This window comes from Crocuta crocuta, unplaced genomic scaffold (genome assembly GCF_008692635.1).
Source record: "Crocuta crocuta isolate KB4526 unplaced genomic scaffold, BGI_CrCroc_1.0 scaffold132, whole genome shotgun sequence".
Classification (NCBI taxonomy): domain Eukaryota; kingdom Metazoa; phylum Chordata; class Mammalia; order Carnivora; family Hyaenidae; genus Crocuta; species Crocuta crocuta.
Window position 1 is genome coordinate 475,727 of NW_027528611.1, and position 18,632 is coordinate 494,358.

Genomic DNA, 18,632 nt, shown 5'->3' on the forward strand with positions numbered 1-18,632 from the left:
TATTCCACTAACTTATTTTATCTTATTTAACTTGTTTACTGTCTCTTCCCTACTAAAATCTCTCCTAAATCCTCCAAGATCTAGAGGTATACATGAAACATAGTAGGTGCTCAATAAACATACCTGAACAATTGAAAGAATGAACTCTTATGCTTTGTTAGTAGTTTTCAGAGAAATCTGTTCACTTAACTGAGGCCTGAATGACCAAAAGTCCATTGCCTATTGTTTGAAAACATTGCCTTATTGGTAGCACATGGAGGATTTTGAGTAGATCTTTTTACTTCTCCCCTCTGAACTTGTGCCCTATCACTTCCACAGCCCTACCATAAGAATTGGAGTTATCTAATGCCATCCTAGTTCTGGAAGGCTGTTAGCTCCTCATCTGGACCTTGCATAGGGATCATCACCTACCCCCTTCTACTGTTTATCTGCTACCCACACTTACATTGAGAGTCCAGAGTATGTGAAAACCATTAAATTTTTTTTTAATGTTTCTTTATTTTTGAGGCAGAGAGAGGCAATGAGCGGAAGAGGGGCAGAGAGAGAGGGAGACACAGAATCCAAAGCAGGCTCCAGGCTCTCAGCTGTCAGCACACAGCCTCACACAGGGCCCAGACTCATGAGCAGTGAGACCTGAGCCAAAGTAGGCCACTTAACCAACTGAGCCACCCAGGTGCCCCTGAAAGCAATTTTTATGTACCATATTGCCATAGAGCAGTGAGACAATAGCATTCTCAAAGCCATATCTCTTCTACAGTGTTTCAGAACTTCAGAGTCAATGCTGTCAATGAAGGCTAAATTGTCCTCCTCCTCTGTCCCCAGAAATCACTGGACTTAGGAGCTGATGGGTTTTGTTTAGATTAGAATTCCAGCTCTGACACTCATCCAGGTGTGTGACCTTGAAAAGGTTTCTTAAAATCTGAGACCGGGTCTGAAATGTCACCCTTCAGCACAAGTTGCTTTCCTTTGCCTTTTCTGCTCCTTTGTCCCTTTTCTCTTCCCTTCCTCTACCCAGAGAAGAGACTTGACTGCTGGATTTTCAAGCCGCAAGTATAGAGATCTCCATTTGGACATTGTCCCATGCTTTAAAATTGTATTTTAGATAAATCTTGCACATTTCACTATGATCTTTCCCCCTTAATTGTTATTAATGAAACCACCTCCTCTACGTGACTGTGTACTGAGAAAGCCTCGAATCTGCGCTTTACAAGCATTGCAAAGTGAGACAGATCTGTCTTGGATGTAAGATTAAAGATGACTGCGTCAGAAAACATGTGGAAAGGGTATTACCGCTTTCACAGTCCTTCTCAAGATGCCATTCTTTTTCAAAGAAATAACAAGAAACCCAGAAAAGGACATATATTATTTTCACACTTCTTTTTTTTTTTCCCAGTGAATAGAAGTAAAAATGAATAATAATGGGAAAAGAACATGAATCTAAATGAGGTATTTGCATCTTCCCCTACTGCTTCTTCCTCAAGCTGTTGTGAGCTGAGTTGGTAAACCTCAGAGCCAGAGCTAGGGGCAAGATACTGAGCAGGACCTTCTTCCCTCTTGTTAAGGAGTTACTAGTTGCTGTCACCCTTCCATGTCTACACTGGGGGAGTAGGGCACATCCAGGGTGCCTTGTCAGCAATGCCCCTGTTCTCCCTCCATCTTTGTGTCACGTTAACCTTTCAGATTTAAAACATATATATGTCGTCATCATTGCTTCTACATTTATGTATTCATACTCCTTAAGCCTTGGATTTATTGTAATTTGTATTAATTAATACATTAGTGTAGTATGCATTTTCCTCAGCCGAGCTTTTTGTGATACCATGTTTGGTTCTGCATCTTCAGGAGGATGGGAGAAACAAGCTTGCTTCAGGTATCACAGGAAGTGGAGGAAAAGCTGGTTGCTTAAAGAGTGGGTGCACATATACATTCCTGTGACTACAGCTATCATCATCGTAGACTTGTAATTTATAGCACTTCCTGTGTACAGATACTGTGAGGGGTTCACCGTGTGACTTGAATAATGCCAACAGCTGACTCAGAGATTCTGGTTCTTGCTGAGGGAAAAGCACAGAGCTAGGGACTGAGGTATCCAAATCTGTTCTGCCCCCTTTTTAAATTAAAAACATTTTTTTTTAATGTTTTCATTTTTGAGAGACAGAGAGTGAGCAGGGGAGGGGCAGAGAGAGAGGGAGACACAGAATCTGAAGCAGGCTCCAGGCTCTGAGCTGTCAGCACAGAGCCTGACGCAGGGCTCAAACTCAGAAACCGTGAGATGGTGACCTGAGCCAAAGTCGGACACTTAACCAACAGAGCCACCCAGGCGCCCCTGTCCTGCTCCCCCTTTTTAAATGAAAGCCTTCATGAATGAGAATATTGATGTTAACATATATTCATCCAGATTAGAATTTGAGTGGCTCTTGCTCCATTGGCTTCATTTATAGAATATTCTGTAGCCTTTCCTTGCAGTGTTAGACAGTAAAATATGGGGGTGGGAGTGAGTGGGAGATTGGGATTTAAGATGAGAAATTGGAATGTGTTTTTTGGATGTTCCTTACTCTACTGCTTCTATTAATTAGCTGTGGGCAGGAATCTGTAACTGTTAGCCTTGTATTTTACCTTTAATAGAATGGTACTTCCTACTTACCTGCTTATTAGTACAAGGCAGGGATTTTGTATAATATCAGGTTCAAGATACTGAAGAGATTTATGACATTTAATGATTTTGCTCCATGTTGTTAACTTTATATTCAGAGTTAATATAACTTTATATTAATATTGAACATTCCCTTAGATCTGTGGTTATACCAGAATATACTTATGCCTCAATGGATTATTAGAAAGATAGAGATCTTATGGGGTACTTCTTTTCTAAAGGTTGGTTGTTTTTGTTTTTTAGTATGTTTTAGATTTTTTTTTGAGAGCAAATGTTTATTTTTTTCTTTAAGGTCAGATTTAATAGTTTTTTCTATGTCCCATGCTTGTGAAAGGCTGAGAGGAAAACCCGACATTAAGTGGTAGTGTTTTTCCCTGGGGCAACAGTGAACCAAAGGACATAGCTCTTGGCTGTGGTAAAACAAGTCAAACCTGTATAATGCATTGTATATGTTCCTAGATCTTTGGGGGTATTGGATAAATAATAGCATATTTTCTCTTCTCTAAAAGTTTTTATATGGATAGACACAGATAATCTCTCCTATATCCTTATCTGTATCTATATCTGTATATCTGTGTAGTATATATATCTATATCTGTTTATGTAAATATGTGTTATTTATATCTACATATAGATAACTATTGTATATATTTATATATATATGCATACATACATGAAACAATTAAAGTGAAAATTTAATGTATAATCATAGACTTTCAATGTGGACTAGTACTAGAGAATGAAAGAGAAAGCTCTTTGAATTTGGATGAACTCATTCAACAAATAGTGATCGAGTGCCAGGCTCTCACTGTTGCAGTCACTGAGAAGACAGCAGGGAACCCAATAGACATGGTTCCTGTCGTTGTGGGGCTAATATTTTATGGTAGAAGAAAGAAAGATAATAAATAAACATTGAAATAAATGTGACAGTTGCAGATATGATGAATGCTAGAAGAAAATAAAACATGGCTTAGGAATGGGAAACTTCAGATTCTGTGGTCAGAGAAGATAAAATTTGACCTGAAGCTTAAATGGCAGGAAGGAATCAGGTAAGTAAAGACCTCAGGGGGACACATTCCAGGCAGAAGGGGTGCCCTGGAAAAACTACTAGGTTAGGATGAGCTCTGTATGTTAGAAGGACCAGAAGGAACGCCCATGTGGCCAGAGGGATGGTGAAGTGTGTGAAGCCACAGTTGTGGCTGGAATCCTAATGAGCAAGGGCCCTGCAGGCTCTGTCAGGGAATTTGAGTTTTATTCCAGGTGAGATGGGAGGCCATTCTGAGCAACTTTGAAGAAACTTGAAAGAAGTCTTAGTCATGTTACAGTGGCAGTATAGTTTGAGAAGAAAAGAAACAGAGAGACCGGTAAGGAGTTAAAATGGCCTAGAGGAGAAGTGATCAGAGCTGGGCCTTGTGTGCTACTAGTGGAAAAAGAGAACTGTGATCAGATTCAGGATTTATCCAGAATTTGCCAGAGAAGTAGATACAGTTTGGGGAGGAGAGAAGTTTTCGGTTTAAGCAAGTAGATGCAGGTTGGGGAGGAGGACCATGGGAGGAGCAGATTTCAGGGACGGGAATCGAGAGTTTTGTTTTGTCACATTAAACTGCTTATGCATAGTTCTAACAGTTACTGGCTGTGGAATATTGAGCAAATTGTTCCAATGTCCTCATCATTAAAAAGAGGGGTGGTAACAGTACCTGTGGTATATGGTTGATGTGAATATTAAGGGAATTAATACCCCTGGAGCACTTCAAACGGGATTGGACACCTAATAAGTTCTTAATAAATGTTAACTGTTGCTGTCTCTGTTGTTAATATTGTTATGATTGAAATGCTATGTATCCAGGGGTGATGTTGAATAGGCAATAGGGTATATAAGTCGAGCTCAGAACAGAAGGACTGGAGATGAACTTTGATAGTTATCAGTATTATAGGTGGATATTTAAAACCATGGGACTAGATGAGCTTGCCCATGGGGGGAGGGGAGAGAGAAGGGAAGGGGTGAGGGGTAAGGACTGAGGAATGGGGGCCCACCAACGTTTAAAGGTCAGGCAAAAAGGCAGAGTCAGTGAAGAACTGAGAAGATGCTGTAAGGAGATGTGAGAGAAACCCAAAGGGTATGGATGGCACCATGGAAGCAAAGTATAGAAAGTGTTAAAAGACAAAAGTTGACTATCAAATGATGCTGAAAGTAAACTAAGAGTAAAAAGGAGGACAGACCTGAACATTGGATTTGTCAAAGGGTAAATTGATGGCAGCCTTGACAAGAGCCATATCAGTGGCTTGGTGGGAGTGAATTTACTCTTGGTGGGAGAGGCTGGAAAGAAAGGGTAAGTTAGAAATGCGGCAGTAATAAGAAACAGGAGGGATTGGAAGATGTCTTGCATTTGTATGTTACCTGGAATGATTCAGCAAAGAAGGATAATTTTATGATAATAGAAGGAAAGGGAATAATTATTGAGAACAATGTTCTTGAGTAGTCAAGAAAAGGATATGATCCAAGAGAGATATTGAAGGGGAATAGAGATACTTCTTCCGTGGTATATGGAGGCAAGGCAGAATATGGGCACAGCCATAAGTAAGGTAGTGGATTTGAGGATGGAATGGGGGTAATTTTTGTTTCATGGCATATCTTTTAAAATGAAGTATAAGGTGAAATACTTAAAAAAAAAAAAAAGAGGAAGACTTGGAGCTGTTCACAATGTGCTGAAGATCTGGACAAATGCTATAAGATAACAAAAATTGGTTAAAAATATTCAAAGCTACATTCTATACAATAAGGAAATAATGAGGGATAGTCCTCATGTAGCAAAAATGATCTGGTATCATGTATTACTTCTGATAAAACAGAATTCTTAAACTCCTAACTTCTGTTTTCTTCAGTAAGGAGTTTGGCCTTGAAAAAGGAAAGAGTAAAACAAACATGGTTGAGAAGAAATTGAAGCCCAAGGTGTAAGAGAGTCAAAGGAAGAATAAAGAAGTATCTGCAGCTTTAGATTAGTTTCTAATCTGTAGGCTGTGCTAAATTACATCCCAGGAGACTCAGAGAGCTTTCAGATATGATTTTGGATTTTTCATTCACCACAGTTTCTAGGCAGAAGACTAATACTACCAGTCAATTTCCCCCCCGAAAGAGAGATTCTCATAACAATAGGCCTGATTTTTTTTTTTTTACCCCTGGTAAAATTCTAGAACTAGTGATTAATTAGCCTGATGATTTATAGGCATTTAGGGAAAACTGCATAGTTCTAGTAACCAATTTGAGTGGTCTAAAAATAAGTCATTCCCAAATAGGTTTTCTTTTAGAGTTTTGTTGAAAAATCAGGGCAATGCTGTAGACGTAGTATATCTTGATTTCAGCAGTGTTTGATGTTGTTTCTCATGACATTTTCAAAAATAAGGATGAGCTAACATTTAAGTATCTATGTGTGCAAGGCACTTGATAAGGTGGTGAAATTATATTGAATGTTGGTTCTTAAACCAGCCACCCCCGTAATGGAGTGTTACAGGATTCTGTTCTTGGCTCTGTCTTAACCAATGGTCTTCAGCAATCTAGGTGAAAATATAATAGGCACACGGAGAGAACTAATGCAGTAGATGACACAGCCAAATGAATAAATCATCTCAATAACTGGATAAGCTGTGTTATTTAACAGTCATTCAGGAACCATTCATTAGTTCATTCATTGGTATTTATTGAGAGTTTTGTATCAAATACTGTTCTTGGTGTTGGGAATACATGGGAAAACAAAGAGCAATGAGTCATGGTCTGTGCCTTCAAGGACCATATAGTATGCTGAGAGAATGCATTAATAGAGCAGTTTTCAATATAGAGGAATGTACAAAGGTCTTTAGGGCATCAGGAGGGGAGTGGTCAGTTCTTCTGGGATACTGTTCCAGGCTGTGCTGTTTTTTTCTTCCAAGTGCCCAGCACCTGTAGAAGAGTCATCACTTCAAGCTCATTGGCCCCTTTTTAAAAAGTCCTCTGTGTAGCACCTCTTGTTGTTTAAATGTCATTAATCTTTGCAACCCCATCTTTTCTTCCCCAGCCTCGTTCCCACCACCCTTGACAAAGCACCCCTCCCAGAACCTGTAACCTTGTGAGTAGCTGTTCTTTGTTCCCCATACCTTTGAAAGGACCTAGTTACCTCCTTTTATGCAAATACAGAAAAGTACCTTCACTTATGCAAATGTTGAACATTAACACTTCCTAGTGCCCAGGAGCAATGTTCCCTCAAACATTACACTGTTCTGGAGTAACAAACTATGAAGGTTAAGTGTACAGGAACAGTTTAATCTTGTAATCAAATAAAACTTACTCTAGTTAACGCAAAACACGTAATAACGTACCTTGTCGTTATTGTGCTGCATTGTAATTAGTCAAATAGAGTGGTTGGCCTAAGAGAATACAATTATCATTTCTTTTATATGTGAAAGTAGATCTTTGTGCTGTTTTCTTTTCTTTTTGTTAATTCTCTGTTACCTATAATTATCTTTACTCTCAGGCAGTTTTTCTTGAGACCAATATAATCTAATCATTTTGTGAGCTCATAAACACACACGCAAATACTTTGACACACGGGTTAGAAAAATAAAACTCTAGTCCTTCTAACTGCTGGGATTCCCTCTTCTCCCTTCTAAGGGAGGTGTCATTTCTGTGCTTGGTTAACTCGTGCAGTGTATGGCTGCTCTTGTTTCCCTGGTGTTGACTCCAGCTGTATATTGGGGATCATTTGGGGAGTGTTTATAAAACCACAATGCCTGGATACCCCGGGCCTCACTGAGACTTCGAGGGTAAGTTTGAGGTAGGTCTACTACCATCAGTATTTTTTTAAGGCCCCTCAGGTGATTTTAACCTGCAGCTAGGACTGAGCATTCACTACATGTAAAGGGATGGAGGTATGTTGGCTTCTTGATGTGTCCCAGGCAGGTCAGTGTGAGCCTTGTGGTGCTGCTTCAGAGGGCAGAGAGGTCATGCTAGCCTGGAATGTAAGATGCAGAGCCTCAAGAGACTTCACTTAGAAACCTGGGGAGACCAGGAATCAAAGCTTCATTTCAGGCCCTTAAGGGAGTATTGAAGGCTGGATGATTTGTTTCCTAGTCCACACATTGTACCACATCAGACATTCTTCATTATTTCTTGCAACACCTAGGAATAGGCTTGCAGCAGCTCTAGACAGCCCCTTCTCTCTTTAGAGGTCCATCCTGATCCTCTGTTTTATAAAGACGCCAGTAATTATATCAGATTTAGTTTAGGGTTGAGCTTGCCATTAAATACAATGTGATTGTGAGGAGCAATCTGTATCCCATTCCCTGCCTTGGGTATAACTTTCAGTTAGAATCTCAGAGTTTGAAGGATGATAAGTCATCCTTATCATTTTTAGATGAGACATTGAAACCTATTGAAATTAAATTTATTGCCTAATGTCACACTAATGTTGTAAGTGGTAGAACTAAAATGAAAACCCACTTCTCTTGGCCACAAGTTCATTGCCTTTTTCTATACATCATACTATCTTCTAGTATATTCTTCAGAATATTTACAGTAGAAAACACCTCTGTATTTTGAAGATAGGCTAACTTTTGGAAACTTTTGTAACTCATTCAGATTCAAGCCTAGTAGGATGGGAAATTTACCTAATATTTGCAGTCTGTAATTGACAGAAAATTTACAATGAACTTGAGCATTGTCATCGAGCCAGTTGTTGGGCAAGATTACTTTTTTTCTGTATCACAGAGAATTTCTCAACTGCTTCAGAATTTCTTCCTTATAAACTGAATGGACAATATGACCTTGTGGGATGAATTTTGAATGTACTATGCCATCTGCTTGCTGATGCCTGAAGTTCCTTTAAAGGAGAAAAAGATTTTCATTCCACAATTAGAAGTAAAAGCCTTAAGATGCAAATGCCTGGAGACATAACCCATTGAAACTCATTCACTCATTCACAAATCATTCAGTAAGTGTATAAGTAACACTGATGCTCGCCAGTTCCTTAGTTCCTCTTAGGTGCCTAGCTCCTAGGTGCTTTGTGTACTCATCTCCATTAATCCATACGAAAAGTTGAATGTCAGTATTATTTCCATTTTACAGATAAGAAAGCCAAACTTCTGAAAGGTCAATTAACTTGTCCAAAGTCATGCAGCCAGTAAGTGAAAGTACTAAATGTGGCATGGCCCATGTCCTGAGCCAGTTAAAAATATACCCATTTATATTAAAAACATACCCATTCATCTTGGGGGAACAGGCCAACGGTCTGGTTTAAGTTTTTGACATTCCAAAAACATTCTTTTCAACCCATTTTGTTATTTGAGTTATCATTTTTTGGATTGTGTGATTTAACTACAGAATCCCAATACTAACTTTTGACCTTTGACCTGATGGGTTTCCAGTTTTGTTAACCATTTTGACTTTCACTGCCCAAATAAAAATGAGGCGTTTGTTTATAATGACCCGTTTGGCATTAGTGTGTGTATGCTTTGGTCCTCTATGATAATTTATAAAGTAGCTAATGGATTTTGATGAAATCACTTATACTCCTAAAGGTTTCAAGGCATACCTATGCCTAGAAAACCTTGGGTAAAATAATTAAATGGGCAAGTTATGACATCTGAGAAATGGAGTTTTTAAATGAGTATGTTCTCAGTTATCATCTTGAGTAAATTTTCTTTTTCACAGAAGTTGTAGCCTTAGACTATTAAATAGAGGAGAGTGCCACATCCTTAAATCATTTAGGACCTTGGTTCTTATCTCTATGAGGCCCAATATTCCTTTTTTTAAATAAGAAATATTATGTAATGGCCCTTACCATTCTGAAATAAAATTTTTAAAAACATACCTACCCACAAAAATAAATTTTTAAAAAAAATCAGTATAACCCCAACTGTCCTCCTATGAAGGAGAAGAGTGGGTGGGAAGACTAGCTTGACTACCTGTCCGGACTTACCAGGAAGGATCACATGCTGGCCTTCTGAGGTGCTGGGTAGGGGTTTATTTTACAACTGTTCACTATGTTGTCCCTTTGTACTTTATCCGTTTTTCTATGTGTTGGTTATATCACAATGAGAACGGGGTTTGAGTAAATCAATATTATGCTCTCGCTGTGGCATAAAGATGAAATGAAAGGGAAGGATTCGACTAGAAGATAAGGTGCCCCTTTTCCAGAATGCCTCCCAGAGTGATACCTACCCTCCCCCCAAGGAAAACCTCTGATTTAGAAAATTAACTTGATAGGAAGGCATTATAGTTCAATTTGATGGGACTGGTTTTTTATTTAATGAATTGAAGATGTGTTTTGTATTCTAAGTCTTACCTCATGCTGCATTCTGATCGTCCGTGGAAATTAAGAGCAAGTGATCAGCATTTCCAGAGACAAACATGTATGTTTTTGGCTAAGCTGTCTATATTTTAATATTTGTACTCCCTATTTCCAATCCTTTCTTCATTGTCTTTTGCTTTATTGATGTACCCTGTACTTGTCATAATGGACTTAATTATTTATTCCATTGACACTTTAGCTTTAGTGAGAACTTCTAGTGTCTGGTAATGCCCTGCTTTTTGGTGCCACCTCAGAATTCAGTGGCGTCTCCTTCTCGTGCATCTATCTGGTCATGGAGGCAAATGTTAAACATATAGCACTGTTAAAGCTGGCCGTGTTACCACGAACCGTTTACGTCCTTTGCTCCTTGTGCCTTACCCTGAGGCTGACACATCGAAGCAGACATCTTTGAGATGAGCTGTCCCATCTATAAGGCAGCCTAGAACCTGTGTTCATACAAAGCAAATTGTTAAAAGATAAGAATAAATTCTATTTTATTTATTTTTATTTATTTCTGAGAAAGGGAGAGAGGCAGCGTGAGCAGGGGAGGGTCAGAGAGAGGGAGACACAGAATCTGAAGCAGTCTCCAGGCTCTGAGCTGGCTGTCAGCACAGAGCCCGACATGGGACTCGAACCCACAAACTGTGAGATCATGACTTGAGCCGAAGTCGGACACTCATCCGACTGAGCCACCCAGGCACCCCAAGAATAAATTTTAAAACCAAAACATGCTCAGAAACAAGTGAACAAAATAATCTTGTTATCTAAATTATCTTGCTTTCTAAAACTAAATGTTTTCTAAAACATTTTTCTTATTAAATATTCTTTAAGACATCAGTAAAGGAAATAAAAATCTTAAAATTTTCATCTAGTCATATCAGTGTAGCATTGTAATTTTTCTTTTTTCTTTTTTTTTTTTTACCATACTCGTCAGTTATAAGGTCTTTTTAAAATTTTTGTGCTTTCTTATGTAACATTGTCTTTTAAACATTTTGCAGTATAGTCATCACAGGTACCCATTTTCATGGTCGCATAATATTTTATCTTTTTTTAAAAAAATTTTTAATAGTTTATTTATTTTTGAGACAGAGCATGAGTGGGAGAGGGGCAGAGAGAGAGGGAGACACAGAATCTGAAACAGGCTCCAGGCTCTGAGCTGCCAGCACAGAACCCAATGCAGGACTCGAACCCACAAACTGTGAGATCTGACCTGAGCCGAAGTCGGATGCTTAACCGACTGAGCCACCCAGGCACCGCTAGTATTTTATCTTTTTGATAAAGCCTTACTGTTGACATCTTGGTGATCTTGGATTTAACAAGTCAGAAGCAATCACAAAGGTCCATGATCTAGGGATTTTACCAAAGCACAAGTTTGGGTCACTGCTGGCGTTGCCCCAGAGGTGTCAAATGAGTTTCTTATGTAATAAGCAGAGTCCCTTGCCAAATAGCACTTTAGTACCTTCATGTTGTTTTCTGTGTGTGTGTGTGTGTATCTGCATTGAATTTATTGTATGACTTTTTAAAATTTTTTTAATGTAATTTATTCAAGTTGGCTAACATACAGTGTATACAGTGTGCTCTTGGTTCTGGGGGTAGATTCCCATGATTCATTGCTTACATACAATACCCAATGCTCATCCCAACAACTGCCCTCCTCAATACCCATCATCCATTTTCCTCTCTCACCTGCCCTGCCCCCCATCAACCCTTAGCTTGTTCTCTGTGTTTAAGAGTCGCTTGTGGTTTGCCTCCCTCCCCCTCTGTTTGTAACTATTTTTTCCCCTTCCCTTCCCCCATGGTCTTCTGTTAAGTTTCTCAAGTTCCACATATGAGTGAAAACATATGATATCTGTCTTTCTCTAACTGACTTATTTCACTTAGTATAATATCCTCCAATTCGATCCACGTTGCTGCAAATGGCAGGATTTCATTTTTTCTCGTTGCCTAGTAGTATTCCATTGTATATAAAAACCACATCTTCTTTATCCATTCATCAGTTGATGGACATTTAGGCTCTTTCTGTAATTTGGCTATTGTTGAAAGTGCTGCTGTAAACATTGAGGTGCATGTGCCCCCATGCATCATCACTCCTGTGTCCTTTGGATAAATTCTTACTCGTGCAGTTGCTGGATCATAGAGTAGTTCTACTTTTAATTTTTTGAGGAACTTCCACATTGTTTTCCAGAGTGGCTGCACCAGTTTGCATTCCCACCAGCAGTGCAAGAAGTTCCCTTTTCTCTACATCCTCTCCAGCATCTGTTGTTTCCTGAGTTGTTAATTTTAGCCACTCTAACTGGTGTGAGATGGTGGTATCTCAGTGCTTTTGATTTGTATTTCCCTGATGATGAGTGATGTTGAGCATCATTTCATGTGTCTGTTGGCCATCTGGATGTCTTCTTTGGAAGAGTGTCTGTTCATGTTTTCTGCTGGTCCTTGTATGCATGGTAACTCTTATAAAATGATTAAAGAAAATACCCTCACAGACTCATATAAGTTCTTAGATATTGTCACCATAGTAATGATGCAGGATAGTGTTTATTTAATGACAGAATCTATTAGTCTTATAAAAAATTCTAGTGATCTATTTATAGAATAATTAAAAGCTTGAAGAGGTTATTTTATTTATTTATTTTTTGTTTTACTTCATTGTCAGGGAAGTGAGATGTTGTCAGTAGTTCTGCAAAATTTGCAGATTTATGAGTACCTTGGGATACATCAGTTTTGACTATTTCAGGTCTAGTGCAATTTATATTCCATTGTTGGACATGTAGTTGGTAGAGAAGGAAGATTATTTTGAACACCATAAAAAGTGTTAAGATGTTTTGTCTTAATACTTATTTTTTTTTTTAAATAATTTTTAAGAGAGAGAGAATAAGTGGGGGAGGGGCAGAGGGAGAAGGAGAGAGAGCATCTTAAGCAGACTCCAGGCCCAGAGCCCAGTGTGGAGTCTGACATGAAGCTCAATCTCATGACTGAGAAATCATGACCTGAGCTGGAATCAAGAATCGCATACCTTACTGACTGAGCCACCCAGGCATCCCTCTAAATTCTTCGGAGCCATTATTTTAGAGTCTTCCAAAATGAACATTTTCTCTTTTTTATGGACTACATCATACTCTGATTCTTTTAATTACTATGAATTTCAAATTTCAGACAAAGAAGAAAGGGACTGATCAGAGGGTCTCATAAATGTGATTTCCATACATTCCATTAAAAAAAATTTTTTCCCCCAATGTTTATTAGAGAGAAAGAGTGAGAGAGAGAGCCCAAGCAGGGGAGGGGCAGAGAGCGAGACACACACAATACACACACACATACAGAATCTGAAGCAAGATCCAGGCTCTGAGCTGACAGCACAGAGCCCGATGTGGGGCTCAAACTCATGAACTGTTTGATAATGACCTGAGCTGGTCAGACACTTAACCAACTGAGCCACCCAGGTGCCCCTCCAAACATTTCTAAATTATAAACACTACCTCTTTGTTGTTGTTGTTGTTATTGAGATCCAGTTCACATACCATTCAATTCACCACCTCAAGTGTACAATTCAGTGTTTTAAGTATATTCAGAGTTGTGCAACTATCACCACAGTTATTTTTATAACATTTTCATTCCCTCAGACGGAATTCCATGCCCTTTAGCTATCACCCTTCCCATTTCCCCATCCCCACCCCCAACCCCCAGCCTCAGGCAATCCCTAATCTTTCGGTCTCTAGATTTGCCTGCTCTGAATATGTCATGTAAATGGAATCATAAAATATGTGGTGTTTTGTGAGTGACATCTTTGACTTAGCATAATCTTTTCAAGGTTCATCCATGATGTAGCATGATACATGTACTATAAGTACTTCATTCCTTTTAATGGCCAAATAATATTCCATTGTATGGATATGCCACGTTTTGCTTATACATTCATGATGGAAAAGTAGGATTCTTCAAGAACTTGAATTCCCAGACCCTAGAATTAATAGGGTTTTCTGAATAATAGGAATGGATAGGGGAAGTTTTATCCATAACCAACCTCCAAAAAGAATAATCAGCAAGGAAGGGACATCTTGATCACTTTCTGTAGACCTTCTTGGGAACAGAAATTGCACGCAAAATTAAATCTACTCCTAACGTTTCATAAACAGAATCCCCCTTGCGTCAACAGGATGGTGGGAGGGAGAGCAGAGAACATGGGGAACTCAGCCAGGTATTAAGTAAAGAGATAAGATTGCCACCAGGGAAAATTATGAAATGCATACTAGCAGTATTCCTAAATAAAGGCACGTTCCATACTTGAAATTCATCACACTCATTTTCCTCAAATGCAAACACATAGCTGTTTTATAAGAATGGTTAGTGATCTTGGCCCACCTTGCTTGAGAACAGGGGTTACCGTGTTCCCACCCTCATGCGTTCTCATCAAGGGAGGATGTTATACACAGGGGTGAAGACTGGCTCTCAGGGTCAAAAAGATCTTACTCTTTTATGTATAATAAAATGCATATATAGGCAGTACGTAAATAAATCATTGTGCCACCAAAATTTCACTGGAGGTGAGGATAACTAGGGAAAAAAGTCTACAATAGCTCCTTAGGAGGGATGTTAATGAAAAACATGATGAGAAATACTGCCATAATGAGGAAAATCATTATTCTGGAGGAACCTGGAACATTTCAGGCTTCATTTGGGGATTTTCCTGAGGGTTTCGTATAGCAGCCAGGAAACTGGTTCACCCACTGCACTCATACACACGTTCACTTTCTTCTCCTCTTCCCTCCTTTTTCTCTCCTCTTTTTAGGGGTGATAGGAGGTGTTGGGAGTGGTAGAGCTGGAGAGGGAAAAAGGACCAGAATTCAGTTGGGTAGAGAAGTCCAGACCAAGCTGTAAATGAACAGTGTTATATACAATTAGGCCAATTTCTGCATCTGGACCATAACATATTTACATGATAGTTGTGCAACCCTAAACATATTTCTCCCTATACTTAGAGTCAGAAAGAGTGATTTTGTGTGATTTATTTCCCTTGGAAGGCTCATCTCATACCAACACTTTTGTTTCATCAAGATCCTTTATATTTTTCCCTTAAAATTTCAACGCAGTTAAATCTGACTCTTTATGGGCCATAAGCAAAGACATAAATGATAATAGAAAAAAACATTCTTCGGTTATAGCAGGCAAGAGTTCGAGGGGACATTGTTCAGCTGCTTTCTTTCCCCATGGTAGAAAGCTGATAAATGACTTTGAAAAGGTTTTTCTTCTTCTTTTTTTTTTTTTCCCCCATCTTCCCCTTTGGGAATAAAGTAAGCTGTGATGATCAGTTACTGAAAACAAATGTTACTCATACTGTGGGAAAATGAAAAAGTCAACTAAAACTGATACTCATATACTGATTGTTTATTCAACAAATGTTTGAGTACCAGTTATTTGTCAATACTGTATTAGCTATGGGGGCACAGGGGTAAATACAACAAAGTCTCACCCTCAGAGAGGTTACATTCTGGGAGGAGGAAATGGATGAAAAGGCAGTTAACCTGTAAATCTCAGTGAGACACATGCAACAGTGGAGTGTCCCGGGCAGGGTAAGAGTTGACGGGGCACCTAACTCAGGCAGGTGGGGCTAACTCAAGCTCTGCCTCGTAGGAGCTGCCCTTACAGATAACTTGAGGTGCTTGAGCAGAACCTGGGTGTTGCAGACAGAGCTATAGGGGATGAGAGAGAACAGAGCTTCTAAGTCTTGAGCAGATGAGTTTCTTGGTTCCCTTTCTAGAAGTATTGTTTAATATACTTTAGAGATACTGAGAGCTATAGAAGAAAAGGGCCGAGTGAGCCCTCTGGTGACTGGGTCCCAAATTGCAGAGCCTTTCTGGTCATGTTCTGAAGTTAAAGAGATAGGCCTTTCTTAGAGGGCAGTTCCACATCTATTTGTGCTACTCAGGAATACCCCTAGGGACTTACACCCCTCCCACCCTTCCTATATCCCAGTGTTTCCTTCTAACCTCATACAGTGCTTGGTACTTTGGAATTCTCTTGTATAGTTTTCCTCCATCTCTTTATGTTTCTAGCAAATGTTTAGCCCCCAGCGGTATTTTAATGTTCTTATAGCCAGTCTCTGTTGTGATAGGGATTCATAGGCTCTGCTAGGATATTTGAACTTGGTCCTGAAGTCATTGAAGAACTATTTGAAGAACTATGATTAAGGAAGGAATGGTTTTTTGTTTTGTTTGTTTGTTTGTTTTTTTGAGACCTCCTCTAGCAGGCAACAATTATCAATGGATAGGAATGAAGTTGGATGAGGCTACCAAACTAAAAACAGAAAAAAACAGTAGGAAGCTATGATCATAATCCGACAAAATAAGATGAGATTGTGATAATGGGGAATTGGATTTGAAAGCTATTTAGATGATACATCAATAATACTTACAGCTTCTGCCTTGGGTGCTGGATTAGTTTCCTGTTGCTGCTGTAACAAACTATTACAAACTTAATGGCTCAAAAACAGCACAAATTTATTGCCCTGCAGTTCTGGAAGTCAGAAGTCTGAAATGGGTCTCACCAGGCTAAAATCATGGTGTCACCAGTGCTGTGTTTCCTTCTGGAGCCTCTATGGGAGAAGCCTATTTACTTACTTACTTACTTACTTGTTGTTGTTATTTTAGTCTTTTTGCAGATTCTTAAGGCTGCCCACATTCCTTGACTCCTTGACTCATGGTCTTCTTCTGTCTTCAAAGCCAGAAATGGCTGGTTGATTCTTTCTTCTATCATATCCCTCTGACCTTAGGTCTCTACCTTCTTTAAAGGCCTTTGAGATTATATTTGTGCCACCCAGATGATGCAGTGTAATTTCCCTATCTTGCGTCATTAATTCTCCTTTGCCAGTAACCTGGTCTGTTCACAGGTTTTGGGGCTTAGGACATGGACGTCTTTGAGAACAGGGCTACCTACCTATTCTGCCTACCATAAATGCCTATGTAGATAGTGGTATCATTGCTGTGTTGGAAAAGGCAAAAGTTTGTGTGGTGGGAGCATTGAGTTGATGATTTCTATCTTAGATATTTGGGGGTTAAAGTCTCCCATGAAACCTTCCAGGGGAAATGTCCAGTAGGTAGATGGAAGTGTGCGTCTGGAGTTTAGAAATTATTAATTTGGGTGTTCTTAGTTTAAGAATAGTAGCTGAAGTCATTATTATGGGTGAGATTGCCTAGGATGGGTCTACAGAGTAAAAACAAGAGAAGGCCAGGTGAGACTTTTTGACAGCACCTGTGTTTAACAGACAAACCAGAGGAAAAGAAACATGCATAAAAGAGGAAGGTACTGAAGAAGAACATAGAAAGAAGCAGGAAGAATAAAAGGAAAGAATGGTGTCACAGAAGAATGCCCAGCAGTAAGCAGACTGAAAAATGACAGGTCCTGTGGAGTGGTGGGGGCAGAAAGCAATGGCGGCACACTGAGGAATAAATGGGGAGAAGAAAGTACAGATTGATAGGAAGGAAGGAAAAGAGAAAGGGCAATAGCTAGAGAGAGGATATAGGTCTGAGAAAAGTTTGTTTTTTCTTAAATAATAAATCATTGGGAAGAAATGATGAATTCATAATAGCAGGGCCCTGTGCCTTGCATCCTATATCATTCAAAGAATTAGTGAAATGTATTGGTAGAGCCACTATTAGCTATTATTTATGAGATGCCATGGAGCACAAAAGACAGCTGTAAGAAACTGGAGAATAGCTTCTGGGTGACCCTGGTAATTACAGATGTCTTCCTATTCCAGATAGCAAGGAAGATACTACAACATATCATCAAACAATCCACTTAAAATAAGCACCTTGACAAACACCAGGCACTGAATAGCAATGACTGTTTTTGCAAATAGCAAATTTTGTCGGTTGCTAAGTCTCCTTCAGTGATAGGCCACAAACTAAAAGAGATAATAAATGTAACACCTGAAAAAAAAAAAATAAATGTAACACCTGAACTTTGGTGAACGTTTTGGGGATATTCTGTACTGTATAATTATTAAATGTGCATAAAGTTGACATAGTAGGTACAGTGACGGTATTAGTCGCTTTGATAAATTTATGTGCCAGACGTTGTGTGGAACACTTTGTATGTATCAAATCATTCAGTTTTCACAACAGCCCCATCAAGTAGTACTATATTATTATTCCCATTTTATACATGGGGAACTTCTCAAAAATCACACACAGTAAGTCTGTGAGACAGAGGGCCTGAATCAGGCATCGAAGGACCTGGCTTCTAATCTGAACTCTTATAGAAAAAAATCAGTTTTGTGACTGTGGGCAAGTCCTAACATAGGATGGTGCACCACTTCTTTTCTTTCTTTAAAGACTGAGATTCTAGAATGCTTCTGTAGGAAAATGACATGTAAAACTAATGCACCAGTCCTATCACATTCATAGAGAACTACGTCTCTTTCTGATCTATTTGGACAAATGATGACTAAGCAGCTGCTCTAGAGAAGAGCAACCAGATGATGAATCAGTTAAAAAATAAGCCCTTTTAAAAAAAGATTTAAAATAGAGCTTACAAACCTGGAGGTCTAAACAATGGAATTTTTGCTTGACCTGTGCAATGTAAAGAAGTCCGAATTGGATATTAACTTAAAAATTGGGGAATTTCCCATAAGAATCCAAATCGCTAGCTGGTCTTGAAAAATA

General features: G+C 39.0%; 1 protein-coding gene across 5 annotated transcripts in view; it reads left to right on the plus strand.

The window, feature by feature from the left end:
• Positions 1-18,632, plus strand: part of BTBD9 (BTB domain containing 9) — a 404,299-nt gene that overhangs the window by 173,531 nt on the left and 212,136 nt on the right. For 3 of the 5 annotated variants that reach the window (XM_077754863.1, XM_077754866.1, XM_077754864.1), the window contains exon 7: positions 6,703-6,753. The exons of the other annotated variants lie outside the window; for them this stretch is intronic. In XM_077754863.1, the coding sequence (XP_077610989.1) occupies positions 6,703-6,753 (51 nt within the window). The remainder of the gene's footprint in view (positions 1-6,702; positions 6,754-18,632) is intronic. 5 annotated transcript variants of the gene reach the window in all.